This window comes from Ranitomeya imitator, chromosome 6 (assembly GCF_032444005.1).
Source record: "Ranitomeya imitator isolate aRanImi1 chromosome 6, aRanImi1.pri, whole genome shotgun sequence".
NCBI lineage: Eukaryota > Metazoa > Chordata > Amphibia > Anura > Dendrobatidae > Ranitomeya > Ranitomeya imitator.
In genome coordinates, this window is record NC_091287.1 from 310,487,526 (window position 1) to 310,503,053 (window position 15,528).

At 40.4% G+C, this 15,528-nt stretch overlaps 1 protein-coding gene across 2 annotated transcripts in view; it reads right to left on the reverse strand.

Moving 5' to 3' along the window:
• Positions 1-15,528, reverse strand: part of EXOC2 (exocyst complex component 2) — a 253,824-nt gene that overhangs the window by 111,633 nt on the left and 126,663 nt on the right. For both annotated transcript variants that reach the window (XM_069730751.1, XM_069730750.1), the window contains one exon: positions 1,182-1,250. In XM_069730751.1, the coding sequence (XP_069586852.1) occupies positions 1,182-1,250 (69 nt within the window). The remainder of the gene's footprint in view (positions 1-1,181; positions 1,251-15,528) is intronic.

Below are 15,528 nucleotides of genomic sequence, written 5' to 3' on the forward strand. Positions count from 1 at the left end.
ATTCTTAGGCTGGTAAGAGACAATCGATGCTGCCCTCCCCCCAGCCTAAAAATATCAGCCCGTCTCCTATAGACGCCTCTCCATTACTATCTCATGGGCTTGATATCATTGCATAATACAAAGGTGACATCAACCCCACATGGTGAAGTCCGTGTTTGGTGTCCGTGCCCAACAGTGGGTGTTCGGTACGTACGTCTTACTTACTGTTCATTTCGTCCATCCCTAGCAATAGATTGTTCAGTGCTCAGACTGTCGTTGTTTTTCAGCAGCACAACTTCTGTTTACACAGATCATGTGCTGCCGAGAACAAAAGGCAGCCTGTTTACACTGCAAGATTATTGTCAAATGACAATTCTTCAAGGTGTTGTCCAGTCTAAAGCACCAAGTCTGCAGTCACTCTTTTTCACTGCAGACTTGTGAATCCTCACATTGTGCACACACATAGCTGTGAGGATTCTCTGGTATCAGCGATGGGACCGCAAATATACAATATGCATACTCCCAGCTAGAATCTGACTAGAATATTTTCCGCCGTGTGCAATACACTTGCAATGAGCATGACAGAAACAGTCTAGCCGGATTTTAGCTGGGAGAATGCATATTTGCATACTTGCAACAACATGACTGCTGTTCCCAGCGCTGACACCGAAGAAACCTCAAAGTGTTCAGTTCACATAGAGTGACTGAAGACTTGTAATTTTAGACTGGACAGCCCCTTTGAGAAAGCTCATTCATGATACTCTTTGAATGTAAATGCACCTTAAGACTGGTCTCTTTAAAGGGAACTAGTACTTCCCTACCATGGCTTTATGCTCGGCCAGACTGTGTTCTACACTGATGAGGGACCACCACCCCAAAATTGGCAGTCTGTAGAGGATTTTCTGGCTTGTCGTTTATTCCTGGTTATGTAAGAAGGTTCACTAAATGATCAGACACTGACTTATACGGTAGCTGGCTCTCCGAGGTGTTACTTACGAAATAGGTTATTTTGTTCTGCGAGAGACCTAATTTGCATAGATCTTACTCATATTTTAATTTACACTTCTCTTCAGTGTTTGCCCTACATTTTATGCCTGAGACGAAAAATACTGCATTAATGTTTGGACTCCTTTTTTAAGTGAAAAATCAGTACAATTGTTAGGATTACACAGTTATACTTGACGTTTTCATTGACTTCTTACCTTAAAATCATTGGGCCTTTGTTTTGTATTTTTTCTGTATTTTTCCATCTGGCCAGATTTTTCTGCAGTCTAATAGGAATACACAAATTAATGTATGTTAAATCTACATTGAAGGGGTTATCTGCTTTGAACAAGCACTTTTTGTTCAGAAATGATAAACTGATAGCTTTAATCTACGAGAGAACATGGCAAGAGTTCGATTTTCCTTTATCTCTGCTGCTGAGAGGATGTAGCATGAATCCTAGGAGAGATCAGTCTGGGCTGGGGAGCAGAATGGTAATTTCTACGGATATTACCCTATTATGGAGGACACTGTTGTACCAATCTAATGTTTGGGTGGTCATACACATAAGCAGATCCTGCTCATTTTAGTAACTTCTGATGCTAAACCTATGATCTGCAGATGAATATCTCATGTCTATGGGCTTTAGTTACTAAAGATTGATATACATTACAAGTCCTCCACGGTGATAGAAGCGGATCAACATCATCTAGCACCATCTGGGCACAGTGGCTCAGTGGTCAGCAGGATCCTGGGTTCAAATCCCACCACGGACAACATCTGCAAGGAGTTTGTATGTTCTCCCCATATTTGCATGGGTTTCCTCCCACACTCCAAATGGAGGGATAGGGAATTTAGATTGTGAGTCCCAAAGAGGACAGCGATGACATTGTCTATAAAGCGCTGCGGAATATGATGGCGCTATAAGCAAAACATAATAACAAATAAGCTTTATGTCTGTTTGAAGGGGAGCAGAGGATTTGAAACTACTATATGCAAAAAAAACCTCCATTTTTTAAAGACAGACCATAATAAAGCCATTGCAGTAATCATTGTGGCTGTGATGTCACTTTAAATTAATGATTTATGACCATATGGCCAATTATACACCATGTTCCAAATTATTATGCAAATTATATTTTACTCAGATTTTCCTAAATGGTCGGTGCAAATGATAGCCAGCCTAATAAAGTCATCACCCGTTAGATTATACATCGAATTATATTGAAGAAACCTCCCAATGATAACAGTATAATCTCCAAAATGAATAAATACTCAAAATGCACTGTTCCAAATTATTAGGCACAGTAGAATTTCTAAACATTTGATCTGTTTTAAACAATGCTCATTTGTGGAATTTGCAGCATTAAGAGGTCAAATTCACTGAACAAAAAAGCTATTTAACTCCAAAACATCCTAACAGGTCAAGTTACATTTTAACATAGGACCCCTTCTTTGATATCACCTTCACAATTCTTGAATCCATTGAACTTGTGAGTTTTTGGAGAGTTTCTGCTTGTATTTCTTTGCATGAAGTCAGAATAGCTTCCCAGAGCCGCTGTTTTGATGTGAACTGCCTCCCATCCTCATAGATCTTTTGCTTGATGATACTCCAAAGGTTCTCTATAGGGTTGAGGTCAGGGGGAAGATGGTGGCCACACCATGAGTTTATCTCCTTTTATGCCCATAGCAGCCAATGACTCAGACATATTCTTTGCAGCATGAGATGGGGCATTGTCATGCATGAAGATGATTTTGCTCCTGAAGGCATGTTTCTGCTTTTTATACCATGGAAGAAAGTTGTCAGTCAGAAACTCTATATACTTTGCAAAGGTCATTTTCACACCTTCAGGAACCTTAAAAGGGCCCTACCAGCGGTTTCCCCATGATTCTGGCCCAAAATATGACTCCTCCACCTCCTTGCTGACGTTGTAGCCTTGTTAGGACATGTTGACCATCCACCAGCAAACCCCTTCTCCATCCATCTGGACAATCCAGGGTTGCTCGACACTCATCAGTAAACAAGACTGTTTGAAAATTAGTCTTCATGTATGTCTGGGCCCACTGCAACCGTTTCTGCTTGTGAACACTGTTTAGGGGTGGCCGAATAGTCGGTTTATGCACCACAGCAAACCTTTAAAGAATCCTACACCTTGAGGTTCAAGGGACTCCAGAGGCACCAGCAGTTTCAAATATCAGTTTGCTGGTTTATAATGACATTTTAGCAGCTGCTCTCTTAATCCAATGAACTTGCCTGGCAGAAACCTTCCTCATTATGCCTTTATCAGCACGAACACGTATGTGCTCAGATTCAGCCACAAATCTCTTAACGGTATAATGATCACGCTTAAGTTTTTGGGAAATATCTAATGTTTTCATCCCTTTACCAATGCATTGCACTATTTGACGCTTTTCGGCAGCAGAGAGATCCTTTTCTTTCCCATATTGCTTGAAACCTGTGGCCTGCTTATTAATGTGGAACATCATTTTTAAGTAGTTTTCCTTTAATTAGAATTACCCGGAAAACTAATTATCACATGTGTTTAAGAATGATTTCAGTGATCCATTGATCCCTGAGGCACAATACCATCCAGGAGCTTATTTGAAAAACAAAACAATTAAATCTTTATCACACTTAAATCCAATCTGCATAATAATTTGGAACGCACTGTATGATACCATAAATAAGGAAAATCCTTTTTAAGTAACTTCTGACACGCCCCTTGAGAAAGCACATCCACGAAACGTGCGCCAGGGCGTCTGTGGTACCGTAGACGGGCATTAATACCGCATTATGGGTAGGTCTTAATTTACTAACCATATGGTTGTCCTGAACGGCTTTAGCAATCTGCACTTTACTCTTTAGCCTGATATATTGCTACATACTTACCCATAGCCTGTTACTATTCCACCCCACAACTCTTATCTTGCTTGAATATTGCCCTCGTTTATTTCTCCTCATATGTTTCATGTTACCCTTGATTCATGATATTTTATTATGTGCATTAAACTTTTTGAATAAAATTATAATTTTTTATTAACATACTTCTTTTCAGTGTTGTGTTTGGCTACTTTGTATCCATTTTCAAGGCTGTGCATAATAAAGCCATTGCAGTACTCATTATGGCTGCACTCTTTGATGTCACTTTAAATTAATCATTTATGAGCATATGGCCAATTATATAATACCGTAAATAAGGAGAATCCTTTTTAGTAACTTCTGCCTCAGACAAGTGCATGACTATTAAGCATGGCTAATATAAGCTTTGGGAGGATGATCAGCAGACATGAAAATGCAGAACTCTGCTATTTGGAATGAATGCATTCGCCTGTAACTAAGATAATGAAAAAATGGCTCCTGCCACAAAAAAAATTGAATGTTCGGATCTTACTAGAGTTCTGCTTAAAATATAAAGACAATTCTAAATTATGATTCCTTAAGATGAAAAGAAAAAAACTCATCTGAAGCCGGCGTGTAAGTAGCGACATCTAGTGATCAGCACAGGCCAAATGGAAAGTAAACTCATTTTTTTTCAAGTAGGAAACTTTTACATTAACTGCATAACTCAGTTTCTGGACGCATCTCTTAAAGCTGCACATCATATTTTTAGTAGGTATGACTAAAAGGGGAAGTCCAGATTAAGGTAATTTTTGTACAGAGACAAGGATAAGAAACCCTAGAACTAGAAACTATGAGCATTGATGCAAATAAGTCTAATGGAGGTGATAAATTCGCTTTCCTTTCATTTGATCCGTAATATGTCAGGATTTATCATGTAACAAAAAATTAACTGAGAAGCAAATGGAGAAAACTTATACACATCATTTAAATGAAAGAAGTTGTCCACTATTTTGAGATTGACGACTATAGGATAAGTCATCAACATCTGATCAGTGTTTTTTTGACACCTGGCAAGCCCACAAATCAACTGTTAACAGCTCTGGAGGCGGTCAGTTGTGAAGAATTCTACAATGCCAGTAAAGCATAGCTCTAACATTGTGTAGTGGCCGTTCCCAGGTACTGCAGCTCAGCTCCTACTGAAGTGATCCCACACAGAGGGGGTCATCAGTATCACATCAGTGGTGGCCAGACACTTGGCATCATCAGAGATCAGCAGTTATCAGCTCTGGTGGGGGCCAGATGTGTAAAGTTTCCAAAGCCAGTACTGAACAGCTCTGTACACTATGTAGTGGCCACTTCCAGGCATTGCAGCTCAGCTTCACTATTCAAGTAACCTTAACTGATCTGATGCTAATAACGTATCCTTAAGATTGGTCATCAATATTGCATAAGTGGTGGCCCGACACCCAGCAATCCCAACAATGTACGAAGCCAGTACAGCACAGCTCCATACACAAGAAGGGCAACGAAATTAAAAAAGGGGACGGGAGAACTACAATACCCAGAGAGATTAGCAAAATTAGGATTATTTAGTCTAGGGGCGATCTAATTACCATGTATAAGTATATAAGGGGACAATACAAATATCTCGCTGAGGATCTGTTTATACCAAGGAGGTGACGGTCACAAGGGGGCATTCTCTGTGTCTGGAGGAGAGAAGGTTTTTCCACCAACATAGAAGAGGATTCTTTACTGTTAGGGCAGTGAGAATCTGGAATTCCTTGCCCGAGAAGGTCGTGATGGCGAACTCAGTCGAGGGGTTCAGGAGAGGCCTGGATGTCTTCCTGGAGCAGAACAATATTGTATCTTACAGTTATTAGGTTCTTTAGAAGGACGTAGATCTGGGGATTTATTCTGATGGAATATAGGCTGAACTGGATGGACAAATGTCTTTTTTGGCCTTGCTAACCATGTTACTGTGTAGTGGTTGCTCCCAGGTGCTCCAGCACAAGGGACTTCCACTGAACTGATAGGGTAGGTCTTAAATCTCACAATAGTTAGCAACCTATTTAACATATGGCAAAACATTAATATGGCTACATTTGGAGTGTACTGAAAACAATATTTCATTGTAAGATACAGATCTGTCACACCAAAAAATACCTGTATCATGGACACTTTAATCTAAATATCTACATAATCTATTAGATTGCTAAGCACAGGTCTGTAAATGTCTGTTAGAAAGTAAACACAGTCTGAAACTTCTCCAATACTTCAATTAAGATAATGATAGATTAGTAGTGTAACCCTTTCCTGCACAGACATAACCAAACTATTCTGTGGTTAGCCCAACGGATTCACTTTTTGACTTCATGTCTTAAAAAGGATGCAGCACAGAAACCAGTTACAACTGAAAACGGTCTGTAGTAGAGGTGCAAGTGATCTCCTTTTCACAGGAGCCTTTGTCGTTTTTGATACTTTGCAAAGTTTTGAATTGTTTTACTGTTGATACTGGCAACCAATAATAGGAGAACGTGACAACCGTTATCAGGACTCAGTGTCTGCTGTCTCTAAAGAACAAATGTAATGAATAAGCAAAGTAAAAAGACTAACACGTAAGTCTATGTTCACATATAGTTGTTTGTGTACTGTAACCTAGGACGCATACACCAAAAATGTAATCAGAGAAATAAAACTATTCTATAAAGATTAGAAATACATACAGTCATGCCGAAAGTGTTGGCTCACCTTAATTGTTCCGGCGTCTGGCTACCTGAACTCCTGCACTGATTAGAACTGCTTCACCTTCCTATTAAACAGTGCAAGATTTTCCTTGCTCTGTCACTGCAAGGGCTAATCAGTTTAGTTCATCTCCTGGAGCTCTCAATCCTGAATTGTCTCAGCTGTTCTGTGTTGGCCACTCCACTCTGGCACTTGAGAGTCCCTAGTGATAGTTTTTTCCACCTCCTGGTTTGGAGTTGAAAGAGAAGTTGAGTGTTTGGAGTAGACGGTTAGAGAGTTTTTCCGGGGGTTTCTGCATGGAGTTGGTTTGCGTGGTTATCTTTATCCTCTTACATATGGTTTGTACCTCCTATTCATCCAGTTTTCCACGCTGTTTCGTGACTGCATTTGTATGGTTGTAGGTTTTCTTTGATTCCTGTCTGTTTACCCAGCCTGTCTGGTTAGTGCTTTCCAATATATTTTGACCTCACACCTCCCTGGATGGGGGGTGGGTGGGGGGCAGAGAAGGGTTAAGATAGGATCATAGCTAGGAACGAGACCCTGGCGTCTTCACCATCCGGGGTAATCCAGGTGACAGGGATAGCCTAGGGTGCCCCTAGTTCGAGAGATCGGGTAGGTGCCCATAGTGAATTGTCATTATGTGACGCACGTGTTTTATTATACACGTTTGTTTCCTTTGTGTATATTATAACAGCACAAAAAAACAGAAGGCAAAAGGGCAAATTGGACACAATTTCACACAAAACCTCAAACATGGGCAGAACAAAATTGTTGGACCCTCAACTTAATATTTGGTTGCATACAATTTAGAAAAAATAACTGCAATTAACAGCTTTCTATAACCAATAAAAAGCTTCTTACAACTCAAATGGAATTTTGGACCACTCTTTTGCAAACTGCTCCAGACCTCTCATATTTGAAGGGTGCCTTCTCCCAGCAGCAATTTTAAGATCTCTCCACAGGTGTTCAATGGGATTTAGATTCCAGACTCATTGCTGGTCACTTCAGAACTCTCCAGATCTTTGTTTCCATCCATTTCTGGGTGCTTCTTGAAGTATATTTGGGGTCATTGTCCTGCTGAAAGACCCATGACCTAGGACACAAACCCAGCTTTCTGACACTGAGCACTACATTGCAACCAAAAAATCTTTGGTAATCAGATTTTATGATGCCTTGCATACAGTCAAGGCAACCATTTCCTGAGGCAGCAAAACAATCCCAAAACATCTTTGGGCATCCACCATATTTGACTGTAGGTACTGTATTGTTTTATTTGTAGGCCTCATTGCATTTTTGGTAAACAGTAGAATGATGTTCTTTACCAAAAAGCTCCATCTTGGTTTCATCTGTCTACAAGATACTTTCCCAGAAGGATTTTGGCTTATTGAAGTCTAGCTTTATGTCTCTGTGTCAGCAGTGGGGTCCTCCTGGAGTCTACTTACATAAAGTTTCATTTAATTCAAACGTTGACGAATGGTTCGAACGGACACTGATGCACCCTGAGCATGCACGACAGGGTGAATTTCTGGACTATCCTGTATTGCAGCCTTCCATCAATTTATCTATGCCGTCCAGGGAAATTAGTTGGAGTACAATATTTTGTAAACTTCTTTATTATGTTGCATACCATGAATAAAGGAACATAAAGATCTCTGAAAATTGACTTGTACACTTGATATTATTCAACAATTTTGGTTCACAAGTCCTGAGACAGTTCTCTTCTCTTTCTGTTCTCCATATTTAGTGTAACACACAGGCTCAATGCAAAGATTGAGACAACTTGTCCCCCTTTTTATCTGGTTTCAAATCTGATTTTCATATTGTCCACACCTGTTAATTGCCACAGGTGAGTTTGAACTAGTATCACATACTTGAAAAAGTTGTTTTCCTCACAATTTTGGAAAGGTGCCAACAATTTTGTCTGGCCCATTTTTGGGAGTTTTGTGTGAACATCAAAACATGCGCACAGCAAAACGTGTAAATGCAATAATTTTCTGGGAGAAATGCTTTATTTTCTGGAACAACTTCAAGGGTGCCAACACTTTAGGTCATGACTGTATGTAGTGTACTTAATCCATTGATGACCAGGCAATTTTTTAATTTTTGCACTTTATTGTTTTTTCCTCCCTCCCTATTTTTTTCTCTTTGAAATGTATAGTTTTTTATTTTATATTTTGTGATTTAAAAAGTTCTGAACTTTGTACATTTTTTATTCCTTTGGGTTGGAGTAGACTTTTTAGATCCTTAGCGTCGTTATATTTTAATCGATGGACTTGTCTGAGGGCTTGTTTTTTGCATTACCCTCACGGTTTTGTTAATCGCAATTTTATTAATCCAATTTTATAGTACATAAGACATTTTGATCACTTTTTGTAGCATCTTTGGGGATGGTTGGCAAAAGAAAAATCTCAATTCTGGTGTCTCAATTGTTTTTCTTTTTACGATGCTTACAGAAAGGGAAAATTAATTTTCATAGATAAGACTTTTGGCAATCTTGCCTTGCGCAGGCATGTACTACGGAGGACAGAGAATGAACTTCAATCCAATATTGCGGCCAGCATGCAGCCAGCGGGTAAGGAAAGGGTGAATCAAACACCCGAAAACTCCGCCTCCATGGCTGAAAACTGGTCCCGCCAAATTCAGTAGACAGGTTCCATTTAACTCCTTAATCCCATATGACGTACTATCCCGTCGAGGTGGGGTGGGCTTTAATTCCCACCGACGGGATAGTACGTCATAGGCGATCGGCCGCACTCACTGGGGGTGGCGCGGCCGATCGCGGCCGGGTGTCAGCTGCCAATCGCAGCTGACATCCGGCACTATATGCCAGGAGCGGTCACGGACCGCCCCGGCACATTAACCCCCGGCACACCGCGATCAAACATGATCGCGATGTGCCGGCAGTATAGGGAAGCATCGCGCAGGGAGGGGGCTCCCTGCGGGCTTCCCTGAGACCCCCGCAGCAACGCGATGTGATCGCGTTGCTGCGAGGGTCTCCTACCTCCTTCCTCCTTGCTGGACCCGGATTCAAGATGGCCGCGGCATCCGGGTCCTGCAGGGAGGGAGGTGGCTTACCAAGTGCCTGCTCAGAGCAGGCACTTGGTAACGCTGCACTGCTCTCAGACAGATCGGTGATCTGTCAGAGTGCTGTGCAAACTGGCAGATCACCGATCTGTACTGTCCCCCCCGGGACAAAGTAAAAAGTAAAAAAAAAAAATTCCAAATGTGTCAAAAAAAATAAAAAAAATATTCCTAAATAATGAAAAAAAAAATATATTATTCCCATAAATACATTTCTTTATCTAAATAAAAAAAAACAATAAAAGTACACATATTTAGTATCGCCGCATTCGTAACGACCCGACCTATAAAACTGGCCCACTAGTTAACCCCTTCAGTAAACACCGTAAGAAAAGAAAAAAAAAAACGAGGCAAAAAACAACGCTTTATTATCATACCGCCGAACAAAAAGTGGAATAACACGCGATCAAAAAGACAGATATAAATAACCATGGTACCGCTGAAAGCATCATCTTGTCCCGCAAAAAACGAGCCGCCATACAGCATCATCAGCGAAAAAATAAAAAAGTTATAGTTCTGAGAATAAAGCGATGCAAAAATAATTATTTTTTCTATAAAATAGTTTTTATCGTATAAAAGCGCCAAAACATAAAAAAATGATTTAATGAGGTGTTCGCTGTAATCGTACTGACCCGAAGAATAAAACTGCTTTATCAATTTTACCAAACGCGGAACGGTATAAACGCCTCCCCCAAAAGAAATTCATGAATAGCTGGTTTTTGGTCATTCTGCCTCACAAAAATCGTAATAAAAAGCGATCTAAAAATGTCACGTGCCCGAAAATGTTACCAATAAAAACGTCAACTCGTCCCGCAAAAAACAAGACCTCACATGACTATGTGGACCAAAATATGGAAAAATTATAGCTCTCAAAATGTGGTAACGCAAAAAATATTTTTTGCAATAAAAAGCGTCTTTCAGTGTGTGACGGCTGCCAATCATAAAAATCCGCTAAAAAACCCGCTATAAAAGTAAATCAAACCCCCCTTCATCACCCCCTAGTTAGGGAAAAATTAAAAAAATGTATTTATTTCCATTTTCCCCATTAGGGTTAGGGCTAGGGTTAGGGCTAGGGCTAGGGTTAGGGCCACAGTTAGGGTTGGGGCTAAAGTTAGGGTTAGGGTTGGGGCTAAAGTTACGGTTAGGGTTTAGATTACATTTACAGTTGGGAATAGGGTTGGGATTAGGGTTAGGGGTGTGTCAGGGTTAGAGGTGTGGTTAGGGTTACTGTTGGGATTAGGGTTAGGGGTGTGTTTGGATTAGGGTTTCAGTTATAATTGAGGGGTTTCCACTGTTTAGGCACATCAGGGCCTCTCCAAACGCGACATGGCGTCCGATCTCAATTCCAGCCAATTCTGCGTTGAAAAAGTAAAACAGTGCTCCTTCCCTTTCGAGCTCTCCCATGTGCCCAAACAGGGGTTTACCCCAACATTTGGGGTATCAGCGTACTCAGGACGAATAGGACAACAACTTTTGGGGTCCAATTTCTCCTGTTACCCTTGGGAAAATACAAAACTGGGGGCTAAAAAATATTTTTTGTGGGAAAAAAAGGATTTTTTATTTTCAAGGCTCTGCGTTATAAACTGTAGTGAAACACTTGGGGGTTCAAAGTTCTCACAACACATCTAGATGAGTTCCCTGGGGGGTCTAGTTTCCAATATGGGGTCACTTGTGGGGGGTTTCTACTGTTTAGGTACATTAGGGGCTCTGCTAACGCAATGTGACACCTGCAGACCATTCCACCTAAGTCTGCATTCCAAATGGCTCTCCTTCCCCTCCGAGCCCTCCCATGCGGCCAAACAGTGGTTCCCCCCCACATATGGGGTATCAGCGCACTCAGGACAAATTGGACAACAACTTTTGGGGTCGAATTTCTCTTCTTACCCTCGGGAAAATACAAAACTGGGGGCTAAAAAATAATTTTTGTGGGAAAAAATTTTTGTTTTATTTTTACGGCTCTGCATTATAAACTTCTGTGAAACACTTGGTGGGTCAAAGTGCTCACCACACCTCTAGATAAGATCCTTAGGGGGTCTACTTTCCAAAATGGTGTCACTTGTGGGGGGTTTCAATGTTTAGGCACATCAGTGGCTCTCCAAACGCAACAATTCCTGTCAATTTTGCGTTGAAAAGTCAAACGGCGCTCCTTCCCTTCCGAGCTCTCCCATTCGCCCAAACAGTGGTTTACCCCCACATATGGGGTATCAGCGTACTCAGGACAAATTGTACAACAACTTTTGGGGTTCAATTTCTTCTCTTACCCTTGGGAAAATAAAAAATTGGGGGCGAAAAGATAATTTTTGTGAAAAAATATGATTTTTTATTTTTACGGTTCTGCATTATAAGCTTCTGTGAAGCACTTGGTGGGTCAAAGTGCTCACCACACCTCTAGATAAGTTCCTTAGGGGGTCTACTTTCCAAAATGGTGTCACTTGTGGGGGGTTTCAATGTTTAGGCACATCAGGGGCTCTCCAAACGCAACATGGTGTCCCATCTCGATTCCAGTCAATTTTGCATTGAAAAGTCAAATGGCGCTCCTTCGCTTCCGAGCTCTGTCATGCGCCCAAACAGTGGTTTACCCCCACATATGGGGTATCGGTGTACTCAGGACAAATTGTACAACAACTTTTGGGGTCCATTTCTCCTGTTACCCTTGGTAAAATAAAACAAATTGGAGCTGAAGTAAATTTTTTGTGAAAAAAAGTTAAATGTTCATTTTTATTTAAACATTCGAAAAATTCCTGTGAAGCACCAGAAGGGTTAATAAACTTCTTGAATATGGTTTTGAGCACCTTGAGGGGTGCAGTTTTTAGAATGGTGTCACACTTGGGTATTTTCTATCATATAGACCCCTTAAAATGACTTCAAATGAGATGTGGTCCCTATAAAAAAAATGGTGCTGTAAAAATGAGAAATTGCTGGTCAACTTTTAACCCTTATAACTCCCTAACAAAAAAAAATGTTGGTTCAAAAATTGTGCTGATGTAAAGTAAACATGTGGGAAATGTTACTTATTAAGCATTTTGTGTGACATATCTCTGTGATTTAATTGCATAAAAATTCAAAGTTGGAAAATTGCGAAATTTTCATAATTTTCGCCAAATTTCCGTTTTTTTCACAAACAAGTGCAGGTACTATCAAAGAATTTTTACCACTATCATGAAGTACAATATGTCCCGAGAAAACAATGTCAGAATCACTGGGATCTGTTGAAGCGTTCCAGAGTTATAACTTCATAAAGGGACAGTGGTCAGAATTGTAAAAATTGGCCCGGTCATTAACGTGCAAACCACCCTCGGGGCTTAAGGGGTTAAGGATGAAAGAAAACCAAATAGGTTTCCTTTTCTGGAAAAACAGAATGTTCCAACAGTAAATATATTTTCTTTTTGCATTTTTAATAATACTGAAAAAATCTTTAATTTATTATATCTCTCATGTGATGAAATTGTATATACACACACACACACACACACACACACACACACACACACACACACACACAGCACCCGTGGTCAAAATTACTGTTTTTGTGAACAGATAAGCAAGTTGAAATGATCTCTAAAAGACCTAAAGTTGACACATTTCCTTTGTATTTTTAGGCAAAAAAAAAAAATAAAAAAAATATATATATCACTAGATTGTGGCCCGATTCTAACGCATCGGGTATTCTAGAATATGCATGTCCCCGTAGTATATGGACAATGATGATTCCAGAATTCGCGGCAGACTGTGCCCGTCGCTAATTGGTCGAGGCAACCTTTATGACATCATCGTCGCCATGGCAACCATTATGACATCTACGTCGATACTGTGCCCGTTGCTGGCGGCCTCGACCAATCAGAGATGCGGGATTTCCAGGACAGACAGACAGACAGATGGAAAAACCCTTAGACAATTATATATATATAGATTCTTTTCATGTTAACCCCTTTCTGACATTGGATGTGACTTATTTTACCAGGGACAGAATATTACGCCATAGCGATCGCCCGCACACACGGGCGGGATGCGCGAGCGATTGCTGCTGGGTGTCAGCTGATTCTGACAGCTGACATCTGGCACTATGTGCCAGGAGTGGTCACAGACCACTCCCAGCACTTTAACCCCCAAAATGCTGCGATCGAACACGATCACAGCATTCCAGAAGCCGGCAGAGGGCTGACAGACCTTTGGATCGGAGATCACATGGCATGACGCTCACCGGGCACCAGACCTAGCAAACTTGCTGATCATGCCCAGTGCATGATGAGCAAGTTTGTTTGTCAGTGCAGAGCTGACAGTTTCTACAACATGAAGATCCGGTTTCATCTGCATGCTGTAGAAGCGATCAGCATGCAAGAAATGATAGTCCCAAAGTGGGACAAAGTAAGAAAAGTTTTTTTTAAAAATTGTAAAAATGAAAAAAAAAAAGTAAATGAATAAAAAGATATCTTATCTCTAAATAAATATTTGAATGAAAAAAAAAAACAACAAACAATAAAAATACACATCTTTGGTATTGCTGCGTCCGCAATGACCCGACCTATAAAACTGTCCCGCTAGTTAACCCCTTTAGTAAACACCATAAAAAATAAAAATAAAAAACAAGGCAAAAAACAATGCTTTATCATCATACTGCCGAACAAAAAGTGGAATAAAGCGCAATCAAAAAGACGGATATAAATAAACATGGTACCGCTGAAAACGTCATCTTGTCCCGCAAAAAAAACAAGCCACCATACAGCTCCATCAGCGGAAAAATAAAAAAAGTTATAGCTCTCACAATAAAGCGATGCAAAAATAATTATTTTTCTAGAAAATTGTTTTTATTGTATAAAAGTGCTGCCAAAACATTAAAAAAAATATATAAATGAGGTATCGCTGTAATCGTACTGACCGAAAAATAAAACTGCCTTATCAATTTTATCACATACGGAATAACGTCCCCCTCCTCACAAAAGAAATTCCTGAATTACTGTTTTTTGTTCGTTCTGCCTCACAAAAATTGTAATAGAAAGCAAACAAAAAATGTCATGTGCCCGAAAATGGTGCCAATAAGATAAAATGTCAACTCGTCCCGGAAAAAAAAACAAGCCATCGCATGAGTCTGTGGGCCAAAATATGGAAAAATTATAGTTCTCAAAATGTGGTAATGCAAAAACTATTTTTTGCAATAAAAAGCGTCTTTTAGCGTGTGACAGCAGCCAGACATAAAAAGCCGATATAAATCTGGTATTGCTGTAATCACACTGACCCGAAGAGTAAAGTCGCCTAATTACTTATACCGCACGAGGAACAGCGTAAAAAATAAATAAATCCAATTCTTCACCTAGTGTTCATTTTTTCATTCTGCCTCCAAAATATTGCAGGAAGGCTCGGTGCACATTTATCCTGCGCTCTGCGTTGAGTGCTTACACGGGGTTTCCGTGTAAATCTCTGAAATATGTGATTCAGACGAAACCTCTGGCGGAAGATTCCCTTCAATGTGGCAGATGGAGGCACTGTGGGCGCCATAGGCCCTGTGATCCAGCGGTATCCATCTTTTTAGGTGTGCATAAAAGTGCCATCGGCCAGAGTATTGTGCACTTCTGAAAAGAAGGACACCATTGAACAGAGGCCAGATGGAGTCCAGAGTAACTCTGCTGCCTCATTATAGTGAATGGATCCCTCAGGGGTTTCATCTGAATCACGTCACTCAGAGATTTAGATGGAAACCCCAAAGTAAGTGGTCAGCGTAGAGCGCCGGATAACTGTGATCCCACACATTATGTAAAATATTCCCAATAAAAGCTTCAACTCAATCCACAAAAAAAACAAGTCCCCACTCAGGTCTGTCATCTGTTAATGGAAATATAGGGGGATTCCACAAAGTACAAAGGTTCTGGAAAAGCAAAATGGCTCCTCACCTGCCTAAGAAATAC